At 41.2% G+C, this 24,489-nt stretch overlaps 2 protein-coding genes and 2 long non-coding RNA genes across 7 annotated transcripts in view; 2 read left to right on the forward strand and 2 right to left on the reverse strand.

Annotated features, from left to right (window-relative positions):
- Positions 1-2,889, forward strand: part of ankrd13a (ankyrin repeat domain 13A) — a 7,822-nt gene extending 4,933 nt beyond the window's left edge. The window contains exons 11-16 of one of the 3 annotated variants that reach the window (XR_014531142.1): positions 1-91; positions 287-436; positions 617-786; positions 880-941; positions 1,035-1,593; positions 1,651-2,889. The exon at positions 1-91 is cut by the window's left edge and continues 67 nt beyond it. Coding sequence is in view for 1 of the 3 variants with exons in the window: in XM_083527207.1 (XP_083383333.1) it covers positions 1-91; positions 287-436; positions 617-786; positions 880-941; positions 1,035-1,230 (669 nt within the window). In the remaining 2 variants the exon portion in view is untranslated. Of the gene's footprint in view, positions 92-286; positions 437-616; positions 787-879; positions 942-1,034 lie in introns of all 3 variants that reach the window. The other 2 variants (XR_014531143.1, XM_083527207.1) reach the window with 2 other exon arrangements.
- A 510-nt stretch (positions 2,890-3,399) lies between these two features.
- LOC310718454 lies at positions 3,400-5,022 on the reverse strand. Its single transcript, XR_014531156.1, has 3 exons — positions 4,788-5,022; positions 4,568-4,658; positions 3,400-4,165 (listed from the first exon to the last, which is right to left on the reverse strand). It is a non-coding gene; the product is annotated as an uncharacterized lncRNA (long non-coding RNA).
- LOC310718456 lies at positions 4,576-24,419 on the forward strand. The gene is made up of 9 exons (XR_014531159.1): positions 4,576-4,711; positions 9,301-9,408; positions 11,684-11,811; positions 13,277-13,614; positions 14,200-14,366; positions 14,457-14,628; positions 15,414-15,469; positions 20,403-20,563; positions 24,359-24,419. It is a non-coding gene; the product is annotated as an uncharacterized lncRNA (long non-coding RNA).
- slc6a4b (solute carrier family 6 member 4b) lies at positions 7,023-18,604 on the reverse strand. 2 transcript variants are annotated; one of them, XM_083527206.1, is made up of 14 exons: positions 18,002-18,604; positions 15,488-15,622; positions 14,913-15,132; positions 14,427-14,565; positions 14,164-14,298; positions 13,314-13,417; positions 12,645-12,772; positions 12,456-12,568; positions 12,243-12,374; positions 12,002-12,101; positions 11,678-11,778; positions 10,242-10,409; positions 9,305-9,376; positions 7,023-7,388 (listed from the first exon to the last, which is right to left on the reverse strand). In XM_083527206.1, exons 1-14 carry the CDS (start codon positions 18,171-18,173, stop codon positions 7,374-7,376), a joined length of 1,734 nt encoding a protein of 577 aa, XP_083383332.1. In that variant the 5' UTR covers positions 18,174-18,604; the 3' UTR covers positions 7,023-7,373. The 2 variants fall into 2 exon arrangements, with proteins under 2 accessions (XP_083383332.1, XP_083383331.1); XM_083527205.1 differs by having other exon boundaries at positions 7,023-7,393.
- Positions 24,420-24,489: the final 70 nt, after the last annotated feature.

Below are 24,489 nucleotides of genomic sequence, written 5' to 3' on the forward strand. Positions count from 1 at the left end.
ATCGACCTGATGGCTCGCACCAGCACTCACTTCGCCCGTCTCGGAGACTTCATCCAGCTCCGCTTCCCCCCAGGCTTCCCCGTCAAGATCGGTAACGAGGTCACGTTCATGATACGGCGCATAAGTATTCACACCCCCTGAACTTCCAGAGGTTGTCTCACCATCCTGAGTGTGAAGCGCGGTGGCGGTAGCGTTATGTTAAGAGTCACCTCTGTGAAAACGTTTAGGTGGGGTGTAAATACTCGATCTGCTCTGTGAATTCGAATTCTTTCTCGTCCCTTGGCAGAGATCCCGCTGTTCCATGTGCTGAACGCCCGCATCACGTTCGGAAGCGTAAACAAGTGCGGCACGGAGGAGCCTGCAGACGGGAGCCAGTCGTCCTCGACCCCTTCGCCGACGGAGGAGGACAAAGACAGCGAGAGCAGCGAAGCGTCAGGTATCACGAATCTGCATCCACAAAGAGTTTCATACATCACTGATACAGAGCGCGAGTCCATGCTAGTGTTCGAACGATCAGCACTCGGGAGTCCGAGACGATCGTGGACCTGAACTCGAGCGTGTGCCGGGGCAAACCGACCCAGGATGGGGGGAATCAAATCTCTCTGTCTCCGTGCAGGTGTCACTCCATTCCAAGTGTCCCCCTCTGTTTTTACGGTTCCTGCTCACTATCACCAGCGTGGAGGCAGCAGACACACACACACCCCCCGTCCCTCCAACCACGACGAGGAGCTGCTGCAGTACGCCATCCACCGGAGCCTGCTCGAGTCCAGCAGCTACAGCGCACAGGTGTGTGTGTGTGTGTGTGTGTGTGTGTGTGTGTGCGTATGAGTGCGTGTGTGTGTGTGTGAGATGCTGATGTGTCTCCTCTTTGATTTCTAGAACCCTTGGAGCGACTCCAATGGAGTTTCAGCACACAGTCTGGTAGAAAGTCTGAGTGACGGGTGAGTCCAGACTTTTATTTAAAAAAAAAAAAAAGGTTTTAAACCGTTTGATATCATTCTCTGATCTTCTGCTTCTACACCTCTGGACCTCAGGAACGTCTCCGAAGGCGTGTTGGTGGATTTAAGCGAGACCACGCCCACCAGCACGGAGTCCGCCTCCAGCCCGGACTCCGACCTCCGATTGGCCATGGAGCTGTCGGCCCGCGAGCAGGAGGAAGAGGAGAGGAGGCGGAAAGAGGAGGAGGAGGAGCTGGAGAGGATCCTGCAGCTCTCGCTCATGGAAAAATGACCCGGACGAGAAGGGAGACGGTGGAAGGACAAAAGGGAAAATGCCGTTTCCTGGTCGCGGAGCCAATGGAGCTCGTCCACTTCCTGCTCTGCCGTGGATAATAACGCGGATCCTTCTGCTATTCTGACGAGCGAGCCGTTTGCTAAGAAAAGAATCGTCGCCCAAAACCTGACCTTTAAAACACACACACACACACACACACACACACACACACACACACACACACACTTTCACTCACAAAGCACACACCCATTTTTTATTTAAACACTTCCTGTTTTGTTTCTGAGACGATGCTGCTGCTGTGACGGAGGAAATCTCTGAGCTGCTTCACTCAGACTGTGTAAAAAAGGCCAAAAGTCGTGAGTGTGTGAGTGTGTGAGTGTGTGAGTGTGTGAGTGTGTGAGTGTGTGAGTGTGTGAGTGTGTGAGTGTGTGAGTGTGTGAGTGTGTGAGAGAACCTTTAAAGCAAGCTGTGCTAACTTTTCACATAATCTCAGGGTTCTTCTGGTTTCCTTCATTGATGACAGAGGAGTTTCGAGATGACAGAAGGTTCTGGAGGCTCCCCAAATAAACGACCTTTGATTAGCTATAACAAAGCGTGAGCTGATGATCGCTGATGCAGTCAAATTAATCCATGAATCCTTCTTTAACCGCGTGTGTTCATCTAGAAATTTCATCTGCGGATTGTTCAAGCTACTGTGCTCCGAGATATCCGCTCTCCAGTGTTAGCATCGTTAGCCTGGGTTAGAACTCAAACGCTTCAACTCGTACAGCAATACCGAACGCCACCACCGTGCCTCTGCAAGTGAAAGGTTTGTAGGTGATCCCTTCCAAGACTCCTTCGCTTCCTGTGTGGAGATCCATCACTGTGAGACTGAGGATGAGTCCAACTTTTTTCCCCCTTGCACCCACATGCTGCTGTGCACCAGCAGGGGGCGTGAGTTTAAGAGCTACTTAAAAACCGGAAAGTCAACTCTAATCTCCTGTCTGTCGTTCACGGGATGCTACAGAAGCAGTTCCACCACCATTTTTAAAAACAAAAGAAAGAAATTCACCAGTCAACATATAATGAAATGAACTCGCAGGACGACTGCTGCATGAAAATGTCTCCTATTTATTTCGTAATTATTTCATTGACCACCCAAATTAATGAGTTTTTCGGGATCTGTATCGACTTTTTTCACACCAGACCAATCCGAGGTCATGTGCGGGACGCAGGGTTTTGTAACTCCCCCGATTTTTGCATGAAAGGTGTAAAGCTGAGAACGCAGCCGGAGTGCATTGTAGCAAACCATTAAGATTAGCTTTCTCTCTCACACACACACACACACACACACACACACACATTTTATATGGGAGAAGAATTCTGATTTGATTTTTTATTATTATTCCAAAACCATACAAAGCAACTGTGATTGTCTCCAGTTATACAGGCAGTGTTCAGGAACGTCACATTTTTTATTTCTGGTGGTTTCTTGGGTTTTTAAAGGAATGAACTGCCAAACATAATGCATTTTTTTTTTTACCATATCAGGGTTTCTCACTGGCTAGTTTTCGCAGCTAATTAACTGTTTTCTGAGTTGAGCGTGTGGAGAAATGTACAGTGTGTTAAAGGTAACATATATAAAAAAAAAAATAAAAGCACTTTATATGACTTGAAGGATGGAGATTTTATTTAATATATATATATATTATATATAATTTTTTTAATCTCCGAGTGTCTCACTTCTGTGACCAGCAGATGGCGCAATTCAAACAAGCGCTTCCGATGCAGTTGTTCATCATCAGACCCACTTATGGAACACCAGATAACTCATTACAGAGCAGAACGTGGATTCTGATGACCTTCTAAACATAGCCTCGTGTGCAACCACGGGGTTTTAAACCGCATGTCCTAATCCAATCAGAGCGCAGGAAAGAGATGGATGGTGGTTTCTTCCACGGCGTGTAAGCAGGAGGCAGGGCTGGAAATAGAAATGCAGATTGGATTGTGCTACATGATTGGGAAAAGTGAAGGATGCTATAGGAGACAGGGCTTCATCGTGAGCAGGAGACACCAAACAGTGAGACGTGAGACTGAATTCTTTTCTGCTAAAACTGTGGGTTCATCAATAATAATCGAACACTTCAACACCCCCAAAAATCCGATCCAAATAACGTTAACAGAGACTTCGGATTTTGACGTGAGATTTATTTCGACAAATATCTTACGCAAAAGTCTCGCACAAAACAACTGCGAATAAATCCATAAAATCAAACAATACAACGCATATCGAATAAAAAAAAGTGCAGGTGGAAATAAAATCTAAATCCAGCAGCAGTTGAGAGAACCGGATCGTGTGCAGGAGCCGAACTCCATATCGGTCCTAATGACATCAGGTAGAAGGTGATCGGATTACTGCGGTCCATCTGTGAAGCTCGAACATCCGAGTTTCCCTGCGCTCAAACTCCTCGTCTCTCATTATCGGATTGGACGTTCACATCAACACGCTTCTCTCAACCCTCCAGCTCGGCTAATAACGTTAGCGTCAAAACATGCGTTAGCATTACAATGTGTGTATTGTTATTTTGATCCATTTAGAGCTACATTGAACCACTTGGTTGTAAATAGAAACGGTGGATTCAAACAAATAGATTCTCAACTCAAACAGCGATTCATTGGAGCATCAAAAAATGTGAAAAGTTCGATCAGGTGCGATATAACAGGGGGAAAACTCGCATTTTTCCACAAGAGAATTAATAAACGTTCTCTCTGTTTTTGTTTCATGGAAAGTAAAGGGACGCAGAGTCCTTATAAATCTCAATTACCCATGATTATAAAGCAAAGCTGATTTCCCACAGATGTCTTTCTGAACGACATACCGAGGGAGGGTCAAGTCGTCCATCTGACGCTCGGATCCTCCAGTCCTCCTCCTCAGGTCTTCGTTCTCCACCGTCTGCTCATCAGGGGGCCACACCAATGAAGACAAACCAATTATTGCAAATTAGAACCAATCCAAGGTGAAAAAGCTCATAATGATTTGTATAAAAAAAACAGTATCTATCTATCTATCTATCTATCTATCTATCTATCTATCTATCTATCTATCTATCTATCTATCTATCGCAGACAGTATAATTGATGACACTATGTGCTTTAAATATGTTTGTTTTTGTTGACAAATACATATTTAAATTGTAATATCTGGGCCATCATCCACTCGACCATTACGCATGCGCGCTTCAGCGCCGTGAAACCCATGTGCGGACGATGCCACGGTCCTGAAACGCGCATGCGCATAAGTTTAAGAACGGGTAATAATAGAAACAATTGGCCGAAGACTGATAATATGAATTACCTCAGTCACCGAGCTCTCAGCGGCTTGTACACACACACCGCCATGACTATCACAGCCACCAGGAGTACAGCCAGCACGCTGATGAGCAACACTGAGACACAAAGCAGGAATAAACAATGATGTCCATTGCAGTATCATCACTAGGTAAACGTTCTGCTGTTCTTCTCCGATCATGTCTGCTTTCTAAACATATTTATAATCTATCAAAACATATTTTTACCTAAATTTTGATTCTGAAGCACCGCATACGGCCTTTCGTTTGCTGTCGTTTCAACAACAAAGACAAACATGAAGAAAACAAACGATGAAACCCGGAGTCCCAGCATCACTGTGGTCCAGAACAGGTTCAGTCCCTCCAGCTTGGTCCATACACACTACTGTACTAAACAGTACGCCAGAAAAGTACACATCCGCTCCTAGCGTACTCTCCTCGTCTACTCTTTAGTACACTAGTATGCATTGTGGACGGGGTTAGAAGCTTCCCGGTCCTAAATCCCGCTGGATTTATTTCGCTTTGCTCCGAAAAGCCGCCATTTTGTTAGTTTTTTCTTTTTCTGAGGTAATGAAGCTAGCTCAGTGCATAAAATCAACAAATACTCATATAAATATAGTTGCAGGCTATTTAAATTTTTTTCACACACGCAATAAAATGGCTATTATATTACTGTTATTCATTTTATAATATTTAATTCTTAATTTAATTACATATATAATTAAAATGTAACTCGCCATAATACAGGATTAGCGTGAGCTTCGTTTATCGATGCATAGAAAAACCATTGACGGAAACAAGTGCCACAGGTGAAAACGGTCATAAAAAAAAAAAATAAACTCCCTATAAGGTCAATAAAATGCAAATAAAATACTAATAAGATTTCTGTATTTTTATTCTTGCTGTGCAGCCTGGTACCAGTCCGTGGCCCGTTCTCGTTACGTAATGTGATGATGATAAAGTCTTGTGGATAATGTTTCTAAGTAGCGGCGCATCTGTTACAATCGACCTGCATTGTTTTTTCATTTGTTAACTTGTAATAATTCCATACACCAGTAATCTGTCCTAATCAGTGTAAAAACTTGCATTTCCATTATCTAACATCTAATGAGAACAATAAGGAACTTCAGTGGCACAATGTGGTGTAACATGAGGTTGATTCCCAATGGCATTTCTTTGGAAAAATATAACAAACTATAATGAATATATAAGGCTCAATTCAGATTGAAATGTTTTGCAAGGTGGAGGTTGGAGTAATGTTTCTTTTTTTGGGATTTTTATTTCCCTCTACATCCATCATGTCAGTATTTCGACAGAACGATTACACACATGTCTGAAAAGATTAAATTGGCCTTCTAAAGGAAGTCCAGTATAAATGACCTCAGGTGATATATACATACAGCATATATCCTGTCTGCGCTGATGACCGTAAATCTTATCCCATCCAAATAGTGCTCTCGTTGCTCTATAAATGCTATCATGTAGCATGATGGAATGACATTAACCTACAATGGAAGCGGATGGTAGTCAAATTACCCCGTGTCTGGCTTCATATAGTAAAAGTGGTTAACGTTAATGTGTGATATCAAAGAAGCTTATGGAAACTCCGCTGACCTGAGCGGGAGTTTATTTTCTCTCACTCGGAGCTTCTTTGTGTAGCAGATTGCTCCGCTTTTTTTTTTTTTTTAAATGGTGCTCAAAGTCAGGACCATGGTTCAATAACTCAAAAACAAGAAGTTCACTGCGCAATCTCATAATTTACATCACCAGGTCTCCTCACCTCACCTACATCAGTACCTAACTTTGCTAACTTGGCTGAAAGCGCACAAATCTCCACAAGCGCACTCCAGAATCTAGTGGAAACATCTTTCCAGATGAAATGCGTTAGGCATCCACACACTTTTAGATAAAAACAATATTATTGTACACAATTAAATAAATACATCTGAATAATTGAATTGTGCTCATAAAATACAATAAAACAAATTAGTTTTTACAGTAAAAGTGGCCCCAGGCAACAGAAAGTTTGAAGACCATCTTCTCGGTTGCTTGTTATTTCCATTGCTTCACCCACCTATTCATTGTGCTCATCAATAGGAAGTGCATTGAGCTCTCTTACTCTTTTGTTTTCCCCTCGCGCTGAGACCCACCAACGCCACGGAGGCCTTTGATCCATTCGCGAAGTGCTTGAATGTGGAATTAGCATCTTCTCTTTCATATTCCCAGACCCTCCATACCTGTGTTTCAGAGCCACAGATTTCGGTTTAGCGTGGTCTTTAATAAAACATCTCATTTAAACGCTTGGCACAATGGCGTCCTCTGATCGCGCCCGGTGTTTCGCGATGCAAATCAACGCGGTAATTAAAAAGCGGCATAAACAGAGCAGGTCTCCTTGGGAAACGCTCGTTTATTTCCTCGGGCAACGAGTTACATAACAAAAAAATACCACTTTCACAACGTGACTGAATAGAGAATCTTTTTTTTTTCTCGTCGTAGACCTTTATTGTTACTTCAGACATTTACACAAACAAGACTCTCCGTCACAATTTTACAATACCGTACACATGAACACGAAAAACGCGTTTCTCACCCCAATGTAACACTCACAGCAATCAGAAATCACATTTTGTGTTTATTTCTGAAAAAAAACAACAACAAAAAAAACAAAAACAAAGAGAATTACATGTACAACTTGGCTATAGGATAAACGCCACATTCCAGATTTTAACGTGTCCTCGCCGACTTCACGGTAATTTCTCAATGATTTCCTGAAGTGAATCCTGACCCCAGTTTGTTAGATGAGCTTTCGGAGGATCACAGAGGTCCAGCCTGATCTTTAGAACAGGAAAGAAACGACAGATTCAGCTTTAATAACTACTTCAGAATGAAGTGCTAAAGCAATTCTCAAAGCTTGTGAAGAAAAGATTTGGGTTGTATGTAGCTGATCACCATGTGTTTGTGACCTCCGATGGATCTTTACTTACACTACTGGAGATTCCACCAGTTAATATCCCGAGGCCATGACCTTCCCAAGATCTATTAGGTGACGAGAATTATTGCACCTGTTCTATTTTAATAAAAACGACTGAGACAATGAAGTCAGTTAGATTGAACCGCTGGCTCAGGATCCTAAGTCCAGAGATGACTTAATAATCTTACACTTTAATCGTGAAATACACCCCAGAGTCACTGGCATGGTGATATGCCATAAAGAGTTTAGAGTGTTTAATGTGTGGGCTGAGAGGAGATGAAAAGAACCTTCTATCTCTCTAATGTGGTCCGATTGCTGGCGTTGTTACGTAGCTGTGCGAACGATCCTGTTATACTGACGATCCTTACCAACCAATATTTAACGAACAAATTCCCCAAAACATAATAATTGAGGAGAATCTTTATCTATGACTTTGAAATATCATCTTGATATTGATTTACCATTGATTTCTGGCCACGCCTTTTGGACTTCCAAAATGAATTCTTTCATGACTTCTAATGAACTTGTTCAAAATGGTTTACATTATATTCTAAATCCGAATGATGACTGGCTTGAATTATTCTATGAACCGATCCAATGTGGTCCGACGTTTCTTCAGTTCCCCGTCTCATATACTAAGTTCCTTCCTGCAATATGTTTCTATTAACTAAACACTTCTTGCTATCGACATCCTCTAATTAAATGGTCTATAAGGACGTGATGGAGAAACGTAAAGCTTTTGTGCCTCTGGTGAGTGTTTACATTTAGGTAAACTTTTTATATCTTTTCCAATCTCACATTTATAATTCAATATTCAAAACGGCAAAACCTTGAACAAAGAATGACGAAATATCAACCAGTAACCAGATAGCATTTTACACGTTTCATTGGATTCACTGTCTGTGTTTTTAACAATATCGTACCGACTGCAGTCGCAAACTCATTCTTGCTTCTCAAATGCTAAAGCCGAAAGAGCAATAAGTAGCATTTCTTTATTTCATGTATAAAAAATGTCAATGACTGGTGTATTTTTCTGTCTGGAAACAAAAATAAAGGAGAAGTTCTACTGTGTGTAATAAAAACCCGAACTAAAATAAAATATATGTTATAGCAGCTGTAAAGGATCTTTCCCTCATTACAATTTGTCCCTTTTTGAAGGTAATGTCTGGTAAATGCAACATCACACCCCTAAAACTGGAGACTCCTTCAATTAACGTCTCTTTATTTAAAGCTGAACCAAACCAGCAACGACACACTTTGTGTTGTTCCTTGTTCAATAGCAAATCTGTTCATTATCATGTATCAGATTGCATGAAGTTTCCGTCGTACTGTTACTAAAAAAATGATAACGATAGAAAACTACATCCTTCTGTCCGATCAGAATCCAATCTCGGAAACCCCTTTACAATGGACAGAAGCCAAATGAAAACCTAAGGTGTAACCCTTTCTACGTATAAAAATACAATATTGTGATAATGACATACACTCACAAGTCCAAAGGTTGATATCTAACCGTAATCAAGAAGTTGTGCTGTGATTTTATTCCAATCCAAATGAACCCAAATGGAATTTGCATTTAAGTGATGTCAAGTCGAGAAGAAGACTGCGATGATGTAATGTTTTCAGGAGTCGTGTCTGAATGTGAGCAGCATGACGAGTATTGCACTTGGAATACGGACCAAAACGTGCTTCTTATTGCTTCTTTAATCATGTGTGTGTGTGTGTGTGTGTGTGTGTATGTATGTATGTTTTGTTTTTGTGTGTTTTAAGGTACCGGAGTCAAACCCAGCGTGTCTGTGTGGATGTCCGGCAGCGTTCGTTCGGGTCGCAGACAAACAGCCAGACGCTGAAATAAGAAATGGCAATGAAGAGAAAGAGGTCAGAGGTCACTGAGCACGATGACAACGATCTAGAATTCTGCTGCTCTAAATCCTACACAGAGATGAACCCAGTGCCGTACGCTTCTTTTATTTGAATTTATTTTAATAGACAAAGCAAAAGAGGAAAGGAGAAACCTTCCATGGACCTCCATGGAGCTCACTAAGGTCATTAGCTGTTTGACTTGGGATTGAACTGGAAATGGGTGTTACTATGGGTACAGGTGTTTATAAGCAGCAACACTTTTTAAACTACTGACCAAACTGACCGCAAACTACCTACGAGTTCGACGCTCTGAACACATACCTAACGTTCCAGCCAATCACACTCCACTGTTCATTCCAATGAATATCGACTGTGCAAACTACAGTATTGGGACACCTGACTTTTGCAGCCAGACGAGGTTCTTCCCTGAACTTTCACCACATATTTGAAGGCACAAAGGAACATCTTTGGATGCAGGCACATGCAAATGTCCCTATTATTTTAAAATAGACCCAAATCTGTCCCTGTGCACAACGGAACCCCATGAAGATATGCTTTACATAGGTTGGCGTGGAAGATCTCCAGCTACAGAGCTCCAACCCCATGAAGGATAATGCAAACACTGACATGTAAACACTGACTGCACCCCAGGCCTCCTCTCCTTACCTACATCAGTACATAATTTTATTAATTAAATCACAAATCTCCACATGCACAACATCTTCCCAAAGAGTGGAGGTTATTATGACAGGAAATGGTGACTAAATGTGGAATGGGATGTTCAGAAAGGAGCAGAATTATTCTCAGGTGTCCACACACTTTTGTTATTATTTCCTCCATGTCCTCACCTGCTTAAGCGAGCCGGGCGTCCACACCAGCTTATACACCATGTAGACCGGGATCCAAATGAAAGACGAGGCTCCGATGATATAACCCACCGTGACGCTCCAGTCGGGAAAGGTGTAATCGAACATCACCAGCGGGGCCGGGTTCAGCAGAGAGCTGATGATGATGTACTGAACAAGAAAACACACTCAGTAAAGGTCAAATACACACTGAGACAAATCCTTTTATTTTCTTTTTATAGAAATCATATCTGAATATTACATTTCGGCTACAAATGGATGCCTGACATTGTATCCGTTCTGCTTTCGCTCAATAAGAACACACTTTTCCTGCTTTTATATTAGTCGTGAATCTTGTTGGGAATTTTTTTTTCCAGTTCTAATGAAATAAAAACTCAATCCTACACGGAAAAAATAATCCTGGAATAAGATTTACTCAAGAACTGTAAACTGTACATATGCTATATGGACAAAAACATTGTGTAGACCCCTGACCATAAACATTAGATTCCACGTGTAATCCACATTTCCTGTTATAATAACACTCCACTCTTCAGGGGAGATGTTCCACTGGATTTATGTGGAGATTTGTGCTCATTCATTCACAAAAGCATACTGTACTGATGTAGGTGAGGTAAGGAGATCATCCCAAAGGTGATCAATAGCTCTTTAGCAGGCTACTCAAGATCTTCCAAACACTTGTAACCAACGTGAGCTGGCTTTGTGCACAGGGGCATTGCCATGCTGGACCAGGTTTGGATCTCCTAGTTCAGGGTAAAATTTCATCAACTGCTAACTGTTTGCTGAAGAAACACATTTGGCTGGAAAAGTCAGCCAATACTTTTGTCCATATGGTGTTTTATTTTTTTTCATTGACATCAGTGACAAATGTCTGACGCTTCAGGTAATCTCCATGCACCCGAGGTAGAGATGGAGATGGCAGTTTATCATGCTCGGGGACTAATAATAAAGGAATAAGAAGGAGAGAGTGCAGAGGGTGAATGTCAGCGCTTGCATGCGCGATTGCGTTAGCGAGGTGAATGGGATTGACATTTGGGGTGGAGAAGTTTCAAAAGTGCGGTGGAGACGGAAAAACGCAATTAAAGTGTCTTTAAGAGCCGGAGGGAAGAAAACAACTTCTACAATTTCTAAATGAGAAAATAATAAAGCAAGGAAACGCTTCACCTTCTGTAGACTTCTAGAAGGTTCTCAAGCTGTTTCTTTATTTATTTTAAAAGGCATCAGAAAACAACTGACCGGAAAAGGATTTCTGTGTACTGGATTGTTACACATTCTAGGTATATGTTATATAGTTCATTTTATATAAAAAAAAAATTAAATACAATATACAGTATGGGAAATTAAAATCAGTAAAATGTTTAACAAAATTCATTATACAGTTGAAAAAATCCTTAAATAAATGACACGTTTTTATTTACCGCTAGAAAAGTCGGGCTGATGGCTACCCAACAAAACCTCCAGAAGAGTCCGGGCATGTGCCCAAGCATGGCTTTGACATCGTTACTGAACCTGTTGATCCCTGAGACGAAAACAAAACACATTGAGGTTCTAGGTACCAATAAAGATCCTGTTCTTTGCATAAACTATGACTAGCACTGTGATACAGTGATTATATAATAAGGTAATAGAATGATATAAATATTATTATAGTTAAAAATAACAGTAGAAAGCAATATTACATTAAATATTGTTGGACGAAATGTTATGTAGCCGTCTGTTTTTACAGCTAAATGTTGTCTTACCGTAAAACCAGGAGACTGCGGTGGCTTCCAAAAACACAATAGCTATAATGGAGGATCCGACTCCATACTCCTCAAGTAGTTTAACTACATACGCACCTCCCTGTAACCCGGATAAACCAACATTGTCAAAGCTGGAATTCAGTGCAAATTTTTGTTTTTCATTTAGTCCGGTTCACATTATAATGTTTTCCTCGGTTGTGTGAAATCTTTAATTTGATAAAAAGCACTGTTTGGGACTTACTTTAGTAAGAGTGCTCAGAGAACCCAAAAAGCAGATGGACACCAAACCCAACACGAGCACCTCCCTCCTGTGGGATAGAAAGTCTGGATACTCATCCATGACAGCAGTGATGATGGCTTCCAGACCTCCAAACTGGACACACGCATATTATATATATAAATATATACTATTACATCCGTATTCACAAAAATGTTTAGGTGTATGTAGACACACCGTGCTGTCCAATCCCAGTGTGATCATCATCGCAAAGAAGATAATGGCGAAAAACGTGGATCCCATCATGTTGGCAATGGCTTCTGGGTAAGTGATGAACAGAAGACTCGGGCCTACACGAAAAAGTTACTGGAATGTGTTTTTGATGATGCCTGATTTACAGCCAAATAATCAACACTGGGTTCTTACCCTTATTTCTGGCCACATCTTCCACGTTAACGTGTCTCTGCTCGGCCATGTAGCCCAGAACGGTAAAAATCACAAAGCCAGACATGAAGCTGGTCAGGCAGTTCACCAAACTCGTCACAATGGCGTCTCTGACAAAAGAGAAAGAGAGAAAAAAAACCCTGTATATAAAATACTGTTATAAGATGCTAGCAAGACAGGATAGGGTGTAGCACTGCTTAGCCAAAAATGTAGAAGTTTAGCATATATACAGGAGTGACAGCAGAAGGTGTAGGTTTCAGAGCACACGTGCTTCAGAGAAAGGAAGTCGATGGTGTAAATCTAATAGGCAGATGTGCAATGTTTAACCGTGACATCATGAACATTTTAGCAGTAGATGATAAAGACGGTCGGCTGTACAGCGCCGTATATGTTCTCTATACATCCCGGTAACTTCATCAGCTGTAATTAAGAGTCCTGCTCTCATTTGTTGGAGACTCGTCTCCTCTGACTTCCTACTTCTCCATCTCATTTAGCACCAATTGAAGCCAGAGCCAAAACACACACACACACACACACACACACACACACACACACAGTTTCTAGGAAATTAACAAGCGAATACAACACCAACTAACGCCACATGTTCGTTTCAGGAGAAGTCTGAAAAAAGCAAGATGTGGTTCTTCGTACCTGTAGCAGTTGTTATTGAACGGATTGTAACTGGAAAGAGCAAGCAGAACTCCAAAACCAGGGCCGAGGGAGAAGAAGATCTGAGCTGCGGCGTCCACCCAAACCTGCACCACATACACACACACACACACAATCCTAGTGTTTATACACCTGAAAGCTTTTTTTTTGTTCTTTGCTCTCCTGAACTTTTAAGCTAGTAACGTTGTGGAGCGGTTCTCGCTCCTCACAACTCCTTCACTGAGAAGAACAGTGTGCTGAACATTGAGGTTGAGCAGCCTGGAGGTCTTAAGACCACCTGCAGGTACTGCAGATCTTTGCTGGTTTTCTGTTGTGGTGCTGAAACAATGAACTTTACATAAATCTGTTTGACCTAATAAACAAATAGAATGAACCTGAATACAGAATTCATCTTGTATTGGTTACATTCTATCCAAAAAATACTGAAAAATTCATTCAGAAATAATTGATCTTTGTGTGTGTGTGTGTGTGTGTGTGTGTGTGTGTGTGTGTGTGTGTGTGTGTGTGTGTGCACTTGAGTCAAAGTGTACAAGAGCCATTTCAGAAAGGAACACCAATTATGCATCTGATTAGCGGCACGCTTTGAACCTGCATTTCATCTGCATCTTCTGCAGCAGAAAACAAACAAATCCGGAGTGACGTTTAAATCAAATCGATTAAAAAAGATCAACATTTTACTTCAGCTGAGTACAACAGTGGGTTTACAGTGTTCCAATCTGATCAGGTGGTGTTTTACCTCAGTGGCTGAAGTGTGTGTGTGTGTGTGTGTGTGTGTGTGTGTGTGTGTGTGTGTGTGTGTCAGAGATGCAGAGAAAAAGAAAGAGATAATCACAGTTGTATCCTTTAGTTTCTCCCATTTGGGCTGCAGGTAGAAGACGACGCCCCTCCAGGCTCCAGGTAGCGTTGCACCTCGAATTAGCAAAATGAACAACACCACGTAGGGAAGAGTGGCTGTGACCCAAACCACCTGAAGGAGAGAGAGAAGGAAAGAAGGAAGGAGGGAGAGAAAAAAAGAAGTTTTGCATCAGTGTTAATGTAATTTAAAACTCTTTTATAGTATGGCTTGGATGTAAATATGTGTGTGTGTGTGTGCACCTTGCCCGATGTTTTGACTCCTTTCCACAGGCTGAAGTAGACGATGGTGAAGATGAGAAACAGGCAGAGCATCAGCTGCCAGCGGATCACACCCACGTTCTCCAAACCGTCGGACTCGTGGAGCTCCAACACGTTCCTCCTGCTCACACACATCCACATCCACATCCATTACATCTCCCTCTCTTTTTATAGCTGCCATAAGGTAAGTGAGAAGAAGATCTGACCAGCGTATTGCAACGTAACTATAAGAGGTAACTATAAATGGATAAATAGTGCGGCATGATCTTTTTTTTCTGTGTTTGCTTCCTCGATTTTCTTCTCATCGTCATCATCATCCTAAATTACTGCTGAACAGATTTGTGGAGCTTCAGCCAGCTCTCGAGTCTATCCACTGATTTCATGATGTGAAGTTTATGGTAAAAAAAGAAAAGAAAAAGCGCCTTCTGTCATGTCTCTTCTCAATCTGTGCCACTTACATGCACTTACGTGTAAAACTCCTCGGCCGGTGAGCGCGAGTAGTTCGTCCACGTCACGTTGTCCTTGCCGAAGTAGTTGGTGCAGTTTTCCGTGTTCCACGCGTTGTCGCAGTTCGTCCAGGGCAGAGTGCTGCTGAAGGACGAGTAGAAGTAGAACAAGGCCCACGCGATGATGGTGTTGTAGTAGAACGAGACGTACAACGCGATGACGCAGATGGCGAAACCGATGCCTGAGAAAACCAAGAGAAATCTGATAAAGAACCAGACTGATCATGTGCCAGCTTTATACTTTACAGGTAGACCTTCAGGATCTTTAAGGTTCTCCAGGAACATGACTAATGATTCATGGTAACATTTGCAACCTTCCAGGAGTCATGATACATGGTCCCCCATGTCAAGCAATTAATATATACTTAAAATATACCAGGATATGAAACTCCTGGTCAAGCAAATTGCTTGGAATCTTCTACAAGATCTAAAATATTGTAATAATGTTCTCTTCCACCTACAGTGATCACTAAGACGCTTCACGTTTTGACCTTGGAAGAAGCCTTGCGGTGCGATAAAGTAGGTATTTTGTGTCACCTTTGAATATGGGGCAAATGTGTTTCCATATAGAGATGGCGCCTGTGCGGTGGTACTGCCCCAGAGCCAGCTCCATGTAGAAGAGTGGTACACCCCCGAATATAGCCATGAGGGTATAGGGGATGAGGAAGGCTCCTAAATAAAGACAAAAAATTATTGCTGTGAAGAAGTGCACCATATCAGGTGGAGCATTTCCATATCATTACATTTCAGAGTCGCCTTCAGGTGTCAGGGAGGTCTTACAAACTTCATGAGTACACCAGCATCATGGACTGATCTAGGACTGATCAGACATCTTCCATTTCAAGTGTACCCTGGTAGATGTATGAATATATCTAGTGATTAGAATTTTACTATCTCACTTAACACATAGCAAAAAAGCTGTTCTTGGCAACTCTATACTGCAATCTACTACCACAATGTGCATAGACTGGAAGTAGAAGGTGGTGGCTGAGGACATTTAAAATGCAGTCTCCAGTGCCCCATTGTGCAATTGAGGTCCCCAAGGCCTAGGTCTATGGTTCAGATGGTTACATCAGGAATTTATGGTTTGAATTCAATAGCTGCCACTGATTTGACCCCTCAAGTGAGACCCCTCATGCAATCTAAGCTCCCAGGCACCATGGTGTCAGCGCTGGAGTGAGTCATCAGCTGTGGATAACTTGTAGGTTAAGGCAGAAGTCTTCACCTGACAGCACTAGGACCTGTATCTTGGTAGAACACTTCTAAATCTCCTGTGTTTTTCACAGCTTCTTCTCCAACCACTCAACATCTTCAGCGTTTGTGAGGCATCAAATACCCAAGTCCTGTGGACAAGCAGTTGCTTTACACAGAACAAACATCTATAATCTATAGAATATATAATCTATAATTTTGCTTATGATTTAATTGTTTTCTTTATAATTGAGGCAATGTCCAATAAACATTGCCAAATTTGATCTCTGGTCCATTCCAGAAGGTATTTCAGAGACTGCATTTCCCAATGAAAGCTTCAAATCTGCCACGTGAAATAAAGACAGATGTTGGCAGAAGTAGCCCCTGGAGATGATCTCAGGAAGTCATGTGCACTTTATATGCTTTATGTGGTCCTGCTTTGAGCATTTTTTATGGTGCTGCGATGGAAATCTGTGGTCTGGACAGAGGAGATCCCATGGGCATCCCATAATATTTATTTGTTTAAGCTGTCTCCCGTAGACCACATGCTTTATTATTGCTGTCTCTTTGTGAGGATTAAGAGGTAGCAAACATTGTCATTATGATGGTTGAGGAAGATGCTGATTTATCAGCCTGAAACTCGATGTTATACTTGACGTGAGTCTACACACCGATTCAAATGTTCTACCAAGCAACAGAAAAACAATGCTAAACATGATTTTTGATATAAATCCAGCATGTTTTATATATATTAATGATTATATATAAAAATTTAACGTTTTTAACGCCATTATTTAACCACATTTTTTTACTACAATTAACTACAATGTTGTTAACCCACTCATGGCCAAATGAGGAACAAATATTTGTCGTATAAATGAAATAATTGTAAGGTGTTTTGGATAAAGGGCATCTGCTCAATGCCATAAATATAAATATAAGCTTGTCCTTTACGTTTTACAGTTTTATTATATTAATGTTATATACAGAAAACGTTTCCAGTTGCTGAAAATCTCATTATTTCCCTTTCCATAAAAAAAATAAATAAATTGTCCTTAATTAATATCACTTATTAATTAGAAATGTGTCGGGTTCTTTTCTGATTTGAAAATTATATATATATATTATTTTTTTTTTTTTCTTTTTCAATAAATATTTGGTCTTTAATAGAATATAAATTTAATTCAGATCCAAATAGGTTTTAGTCCCTCCTCAAACCTTTTGCATTCAGCACCATGGACAGGGCCGCTTCAATATTTTTATGTTTTTTGGTGAAAAACAAAAACAAGATATAAAAATAAAAAATTTATATTAACACATGAATCTGATTCACTTAGACGCTGAAATATGATTCTGATCCCAAATACTAAAGTGTACATTTCCACCCCGACCCCTGATCACAAAATCTTTTTTTAAATAATAAAAAATAAAAAAATAAAAAGATATTACATTTTTTGCCTTATAACCGATTCTCGTTGCAGATTACTATATAATTACTATATATCATAGTCACCTAATGCATAATGAAAAAAAGTACCTTAGGCATTTTTAATAAACGGATTTCTCATATTTATATTTTTATTGGCTCTGCACGTGAACTCTGTACAATGACTGAAATTATGCATTCTATTTAGTAATATAAATATGCATGAATTGTTTTATACCTTTATTTATTAATTTACTGTGTTTATAATCATTTAACTGTTTTAATACTTTTGTTTTAGTTTATTAGGCTGCACAACATTTTTTGCTAAATTCTTTACAAATGTTCTTCCGTGAGAAAAAAAAAAAGAAGAAGGGAAAAAGATGTGTAGTTTTGATGCTAAAATGAACTGCGCACCAAATGAAGCACTTGTTTACCTCCGCCGTTCTGGTAGCAGATGTAGGGAAATCTCCACACGTTGCCCAAATCCACAGCGAATCCAATCACCGAGAGTAGAAAGTCGCCTTTTTTGCCCCATCGGTCGCGCGACTCCGTCTGCAGGATGACCGGACCCGGGCTCGCGCTCAACCCCAACTCGTGATGGTGCATGTCGCGGTAGAAAAAGAGAGAGGAAGAATGAAGAAAAAGAAGCAGAAAGGGAAGAAGGGAAAAGTTGTGCAGCGGGAACAACAGGTGAGCTTCAGGTGCGACGCGCGCGGACAGGAAGACGCATGCTGCAGGTCGGAGCGCGCGCGCTGAGTGGAACAGCACAACGCACTTCTCAGTCTGACTCTGTTACACACTCTGTCTCTTACCCACCCACCACACACACACACCCACGTGCGCGTGAGCGGGAAGGCCACAACCGGATGAGATTAGAGAATAAAGCAGCAGCTCGTGTATAAAAAATATATAAAACTTGAGCGCGCGCGCTTGCTAATGGATTTCTCACGTGCTCTCGAGACTGCAGATGAAGTTTGCAGCGTTTTGTGTGTACACCATCCTCACACCATCATCATTTAGTGAACTAACACACACACACACATTTGTGTTTCACTTCCCTAATCCCTGGAGTGTAACTTTAAATCTATTTAATAATTGTGCACATTTTTGGGTTGAGTATAAAATACATTTTGATAAACTGATGATTGATTAATCAGGTTCATATTAGGCAAAACCACGCCCATAACCCAATCCTAACTCCGCCCATTTACTCTCTTACAAGCGTAAGTCCACAGAAACATAAAAACATCACCATATTCAATACACTGTACACACACTTTCTGAACATCTCATTCTACATGAATTCTTATTATAAGCTCCACTCTTCTGGGATGATGTTCCACATTATGTTGTGGAGATTTGTGCAAATTCAGCCGTGAGGGCGTTAGTAAAGTCAGGAACTGATGTAGGTGAGGTGAAGAACCATGGAGTGCAGATCTTTATGGATCAACAGTGAAAGAAAAATTGTGTGCTTCCAACAATGTGGTAAAGAAACACATATGGGTGGAAAAACCTGGTGTCCCAATACTTTCCTTCATGTTTGCAGAGAATTTCTGGTGCACAGATTCAGTCATATGTTACTAAGCAGCAGAAATGCTGCTGGTGAAGGATCTCATGTGGTCACTATTGGCATTTACTTATAGATTTTTTTTTACTTTTCAGGGTCAGAACATGTTAAAGAAGTTTCTCACTCTGCTCTCCAGCCAGCATGTATTGAAATAGCACTGAACGAGCCTCATTAGCCAAACTTAATAAAATGCGAGTCCGAAATCGAATCAGCTGCTTTTAGCTCGGGCTAGACTGAAGGAGTCAGAAAGTGGATGGGGAAACTGTGGCGAGTGCAGTTGCAGCAAACAAGGTTAAACCTACAGGATGGAGCTGAGCGCATACATGCGAGATCAGCGCAGCGCCACAGACTGTGTGTCTGCACGAGTATCTCCACCGGTGCTTATTATCAGGTCACTTAGATCACACACTCCACATCCCCCCCTCAACCTGAGTGACTCACAAAATTGCCAATTGAAATGACAACAAGGTTAAGGGCCTTGCTGTGGTGTTGACAGATGGATGGACGGATTGTAGGGGAGATTTTAGTAGCTCGGTTCCCTTTCAGGCTTGGCGTTTTTGGTTTCTCGCCTTGGATTCCAAAATCTCCTTAACAACACCAACGCTAATGAGCTAATTCATTAGCTACCTATTTAAGTGCATTTAACCTGTAGGTTACTATCACAGCAAATTCAGACTAGGATCCACCTTATATTCAGGTGACAACAGGTTCTCAACTCAGGTCCTCGTTTGGTGTCTGGTTCCTCTCAAGGTCAAATCGTTTCAGGGAGTCTTTTTTACTCAGCACAATTGCCATTGACTCGCTCATTAGGCATAACATATGGCCAAAAACCTGTTGTCACCTGACTATAAGGTGGATCCTGGTGGTCTGAATTTGCTGTTATAGTAGCCTCCACTCTTCTGGGAAGATGTTCCACTAGATTTTGTGAAGATTTGTTGTCTCCTTAAAGGTGTTAGTAAAGTCAGGTACTAATGTAGGTGAGGAGGCGTGGGGTGCAGTCAGTGTTCACATTCATCTCAAAGGTGATCAATAGGGTTGCAGCTCTATAGCAGGAGATCCAACCCATTTAAAGCAGATCTTCATGGAACAGGTTTTGCTCTCTTAGTTCAAGTAAAGAGAAAATATAATGATACTGCATTAAAAGACGTCCATTACAATTGTATGCCTTCAATATTTTGAGAAGAATCGCTTATAATTTAAATCTGAGATGTTAATGAACCTCCTCCTATTATAACCATGTTCATTCTCCACAATCTTGTGTTTTTTAGACCTTACTTTTGCGTTCACTTCATGCTCCAAAGAATGAAATTTCCCCAGAGCGATCTGCGTCTCAGTGTCGAGGTGTACGGGTAGAAGAACATCGTTCTGATAGGAAGTTGTTCATCGGGACACAAAACCTTGAGGGGTTGGATGAGCTATACACAACCAGGTGAAGTGTGTGTGTGTGTGTCTAAATACCTTCGATATTCACTTACAACCAGAGTAAAACCACAAACTGCTCAAAACTACATTCTGATTGCACGGAGGGTGTTGATTAACTTTCCATCGTTTCCAAGTTTAGCATCTTTAAATGTAACTAGAAATGGATAAAAATATATATCCATGCCATCCCTCAAGAAAATTAAAAATTTCAGCATTCAGGTGGCATTTGTGCTACAAACCTTCACTCCAATCTGCAAGCCCATTCTGTTTCCACACACACACACACACACACACACAAACACCGACACACACACACACACACACACACACACACACACACACACACCCACACACACACACACACACACACACACACACACACACACACACACAAACACACACACACACACAGGATTGCTAATCACAGATATGATGAGAGGGTCTTATATGAATGCTGAGCTGAAGTATGAATAATGCCTGTAACGTGTTTAATATTGAGCTTTACATCTCTACATTCACTAGAAAGCTCTTCAGAGTGTGTGTGTGTGTGTGTGTGTGTGGGTGTGGGTGTGTGTGTGTGTGTGTGTGTTTAAGTGAAAATAGATGAACCTGCAATGTATCTGACTCCCCCACGTTCTCATTTCTTCATAAGTCCAGTTTATGAGGAGTGTTTAGGGGTGTTTTCTTCTACCATCATTCTCATCATCAGCATCATCGTCATTGTGTGGGAGACCCAAAACCTGTTCCAGCAGGACAATACCCTTGTGCACAAAGCCAATTTCATAAAGATATGCTGTACATGGGTTGGAATTGTATGGAAGATCTTCTGCTATAGAGCTCCGATTGGAACGCTGACCACACCCCAGGCCTTCTCGCATTACCTACATCTGTACCTGACTTTAATAACAGCCTTGTGGTTAAAGAGCAAAAATCTCCTCACAGAATCTAATGGAAAATCTTCCTAAAAAAAAGTGGTTATTCTAACAGGAAATGGGGACCAAATGTGAAATGGGATGTTTGAGAAGAAGCATATACCAATCTTTTCCTCATGTCGTGTATACAGTCATATTCACTGAGACCTCAAGAGAAAAAGGCCTGAACTAGAGTAGAGACTTTTCCCCAGTAGGGCAGTTTATCACAAAATGGATAGAATGTTTTCTGAAATCAGATCCGCTTGATTCCAATTTGGCGTGTATTTAGCTTTTTGAGTAAACGTTGCCGAAGAGGTCCGTCTTACCACCAAAACACGATCCGAAAAGCGCTCCAGAATAGAGATCTTGGTCCTCAGAAAACCCTGCGGTATTAAATACGCAGGACCGTTCGATTTCTAATCGATTAAGCGGTGACATTGTAACCATAAGTATTGGTTTCTCATTTCTAATCTTGTTGAAGTCTATACCACGTGGCACTTTAGTGGCAGGGCACGGGGCACCATCATCATAATTCATCCTCCTCATCATCATCAGAGAGCACTTCTTTTTTTTCCAGACGCTCTTTGTCACAGAATGTGTGTAAAAGCTGAAGGAGTGTCGTTCTCTGGCTCGCTCGCATCCACGCCACGGGTTCTCTAAATGGTTTTTGATTCACCTGCGTATCCTGCACTTGATAATGGCTTTCTACTCACAATCACATTTGTGAAAGGAAATACGGCCCTTTCAGGCCACCGGTGACTTTACAGGCTAATGATAGAGTAGAGAAGTCATTGGAGCTTCTGGTCATTGGAGCTTCTGGTCATTGCAAACACACTGTAAAAGGGACGTTCAGCTCAGAGATACTTGTATTTCTATGTCACCTAATTTACACAATGCACTTGAACCAAAGGCACACGATTGTACCGGACGTCTTTGGATGCGGTACCATTCTTTTTCTCCTTAATTTAAATGATGCCCCAGAAAATGTGTGGGAGATCTCCTGCTACAGAGCTCTGACCCTCAATCGTACTGAACACCCTTGAGATAAATGTGAATGGTGACTCCACCCCAGACCTCCTCATCCCCTCAACTACATCAGTACCTGACTTTAATAACGCCCTTGTCGCTGAATGAATCTCCACACATCTCCGCAAAATCTAGCCAAACATCTTCCAGGAAGAGTGGAGATGTGTAAGAGCTCTAACATGTTCAAGACAGGAGGTTCTCCAGACCCCCGGCTGGAATCCTGTCATTTTACAAACCGGTTAATTCGAGATTTGTTTGCAAACGAGTCGACTGTTTTAAGTAAACTCACATATCTGAGGTAAATCATGTGGTCTTTTTTGATGTTTTTTTGTCAAAACCTCGAGTGATACACTTGTACAGTAGAGACAATCAAATGCAGTGAAGTGAAATCCTTTGCTTTTGCACGTGTATCGATTTTCTGTGGAGATTTGCAAGAAGCATGTGCTCAGTTACATCTCCTTCCTGTGCACATTCTGGTGTCAAATACTGGATCGGTGTCCGATGGCGTCCGAGTTCAGCGTGGCTCAGAGATGATGTGTGTTTTCTCGAATTGACTACACTTTTTTTTGTAATGACTTTAATCATAAATATTGTGTGTGTGTGTGTGTGTGTGTGTGTGTGTGTGTGTTGTGAGGCCGTGATATTTCGTGTGTATTCTCACCATTGCACATTGTCCATCTCTATTCCCTTCCTGCTCCTTCACGTGTTACTCCCAGTGTCGGCACTTTCCTCAGGCTGAGCCTCACCGGACCGATCACACCTGTCAATCATAATGCCCAGGTTTCCTACCCATAATGCTGTGCAGCCTGGCATTAGTCAGCCTTTCCTGAAACTCCCCTGGAGAAAAGCTCAGGGCTTTTGTCAAGTGAAGTGTATTCGATCACTTTCAGTCTTTTATACGACCCAACATCATCCTTCATCGCATACACAGACTTTTTTATTTCATCCACAGCAAATAGAATGTGATGTAAAAATTCTGGTCGTGTGTGTGTTTATTTTATATAATGTAAGGATTAATACTTAATCTTCTTAACAGTTTTTTTTCCATCTATTTATTATATGTAGTAAAATGCTTAATTACGACTGTCCAACATGTAAACGAAAAATAGAAATCGAAAATAAAAGTCAAATAAAGTATAAAATATATTATAAGTATAACTATAAAGTATGAAAATAAGGTTAAGAAAAAAAAAATTCACACACACACACACACACACACACACACACACACACACACACACACACACTAGAAAATTGATGATAGATGAATTAATATATTTCTCCACACGATATCATATACATGCATTCAGCACGTGAAAGTCGCCCTCTAGCGGACACTTACACACATGGAACGTCACAGGGTCGAACCTGACGCCACAAAAAGGCACCAAATTAAATGCGCGTGTCAAAGCCACGAGAGACTGCAGAGAGCAGCAGCGATCACGAGACATATCCGAGAAGGACATTTTTTAAACCCAGATTAGTGTAGGTAAAAAAAAAAAAACTGAACTTCTCAGTCTTTATTTCCTACAAGTTTAATTAGTTTTATTTTGCAAAAAAGATTTTAAATACGAGCTGTATATCTTTTAGCCCGTTTTAAACTGACGTTGTTGGGTTAGCTAACTAGCTAACTAGCTAATATCGTGAAGATCCCACATGAGCTCAGGATCTTTTTCCACTTCACACTTTTTCCTCAATAAAGTCGATCTCAGCTCCCCCCTTTGCAGATTTTTAGCTGAATTAAGAGTTTCGATATGATGAACCACAAATTCATCCCTCAGAGACATGAAGAGAATAAAGGTCATGAAGGGGAAAAAAATGTATAAATGGCATGAATCGAATGTTTTTTTTGTTCCTTGTTTCAGTAACCACGTCTGTATCCAATGGCCACTGTTACACTTCAGGACCCAGTTCCATCTAACATGTACGGTAAGTGGGATCGATTATTACAGTCGTTAAAACATGGATTGAGGAGGACATGGTTCTGATTTGGGAC

This window comes from Silurus aristotelis, assembly GCF_946808225.1.
Source record: "Silurus aristotelis genome assembly, chromosome: 23".
Classification (NCBI taxonomy): Eukaryota; Metazoa; Chordata; class Actinopteri; order Siluriformes; family Siluridae; genus Silurus; species Silurus aristotelis.

Bases quoted from the DNA above. Each gene is read 5' to 3' on its own strand.
- slc6a4b (XM_083527205.1), bottom strand. From the start codon at position 18,173: ATGCACCATCACGAGTTGGGGTTGAGCGCGAGCCCGGGTCCGGTCATC. The intron at 15,133-15,487 runs GTGACACAAAAT...TGGTTTTCTCAG, and splicing joins CATTTGCCCCATATTCAAAG to GCATCGGTTTCGCCATCTGC. The intron at 14,299-14,426 runs GTGCACACACAC...TCTCTCCTTCAG, and splicing joins GAGTCAAAACATCGGGCAAG to GTGGTTTGGGTCACAGCCAC.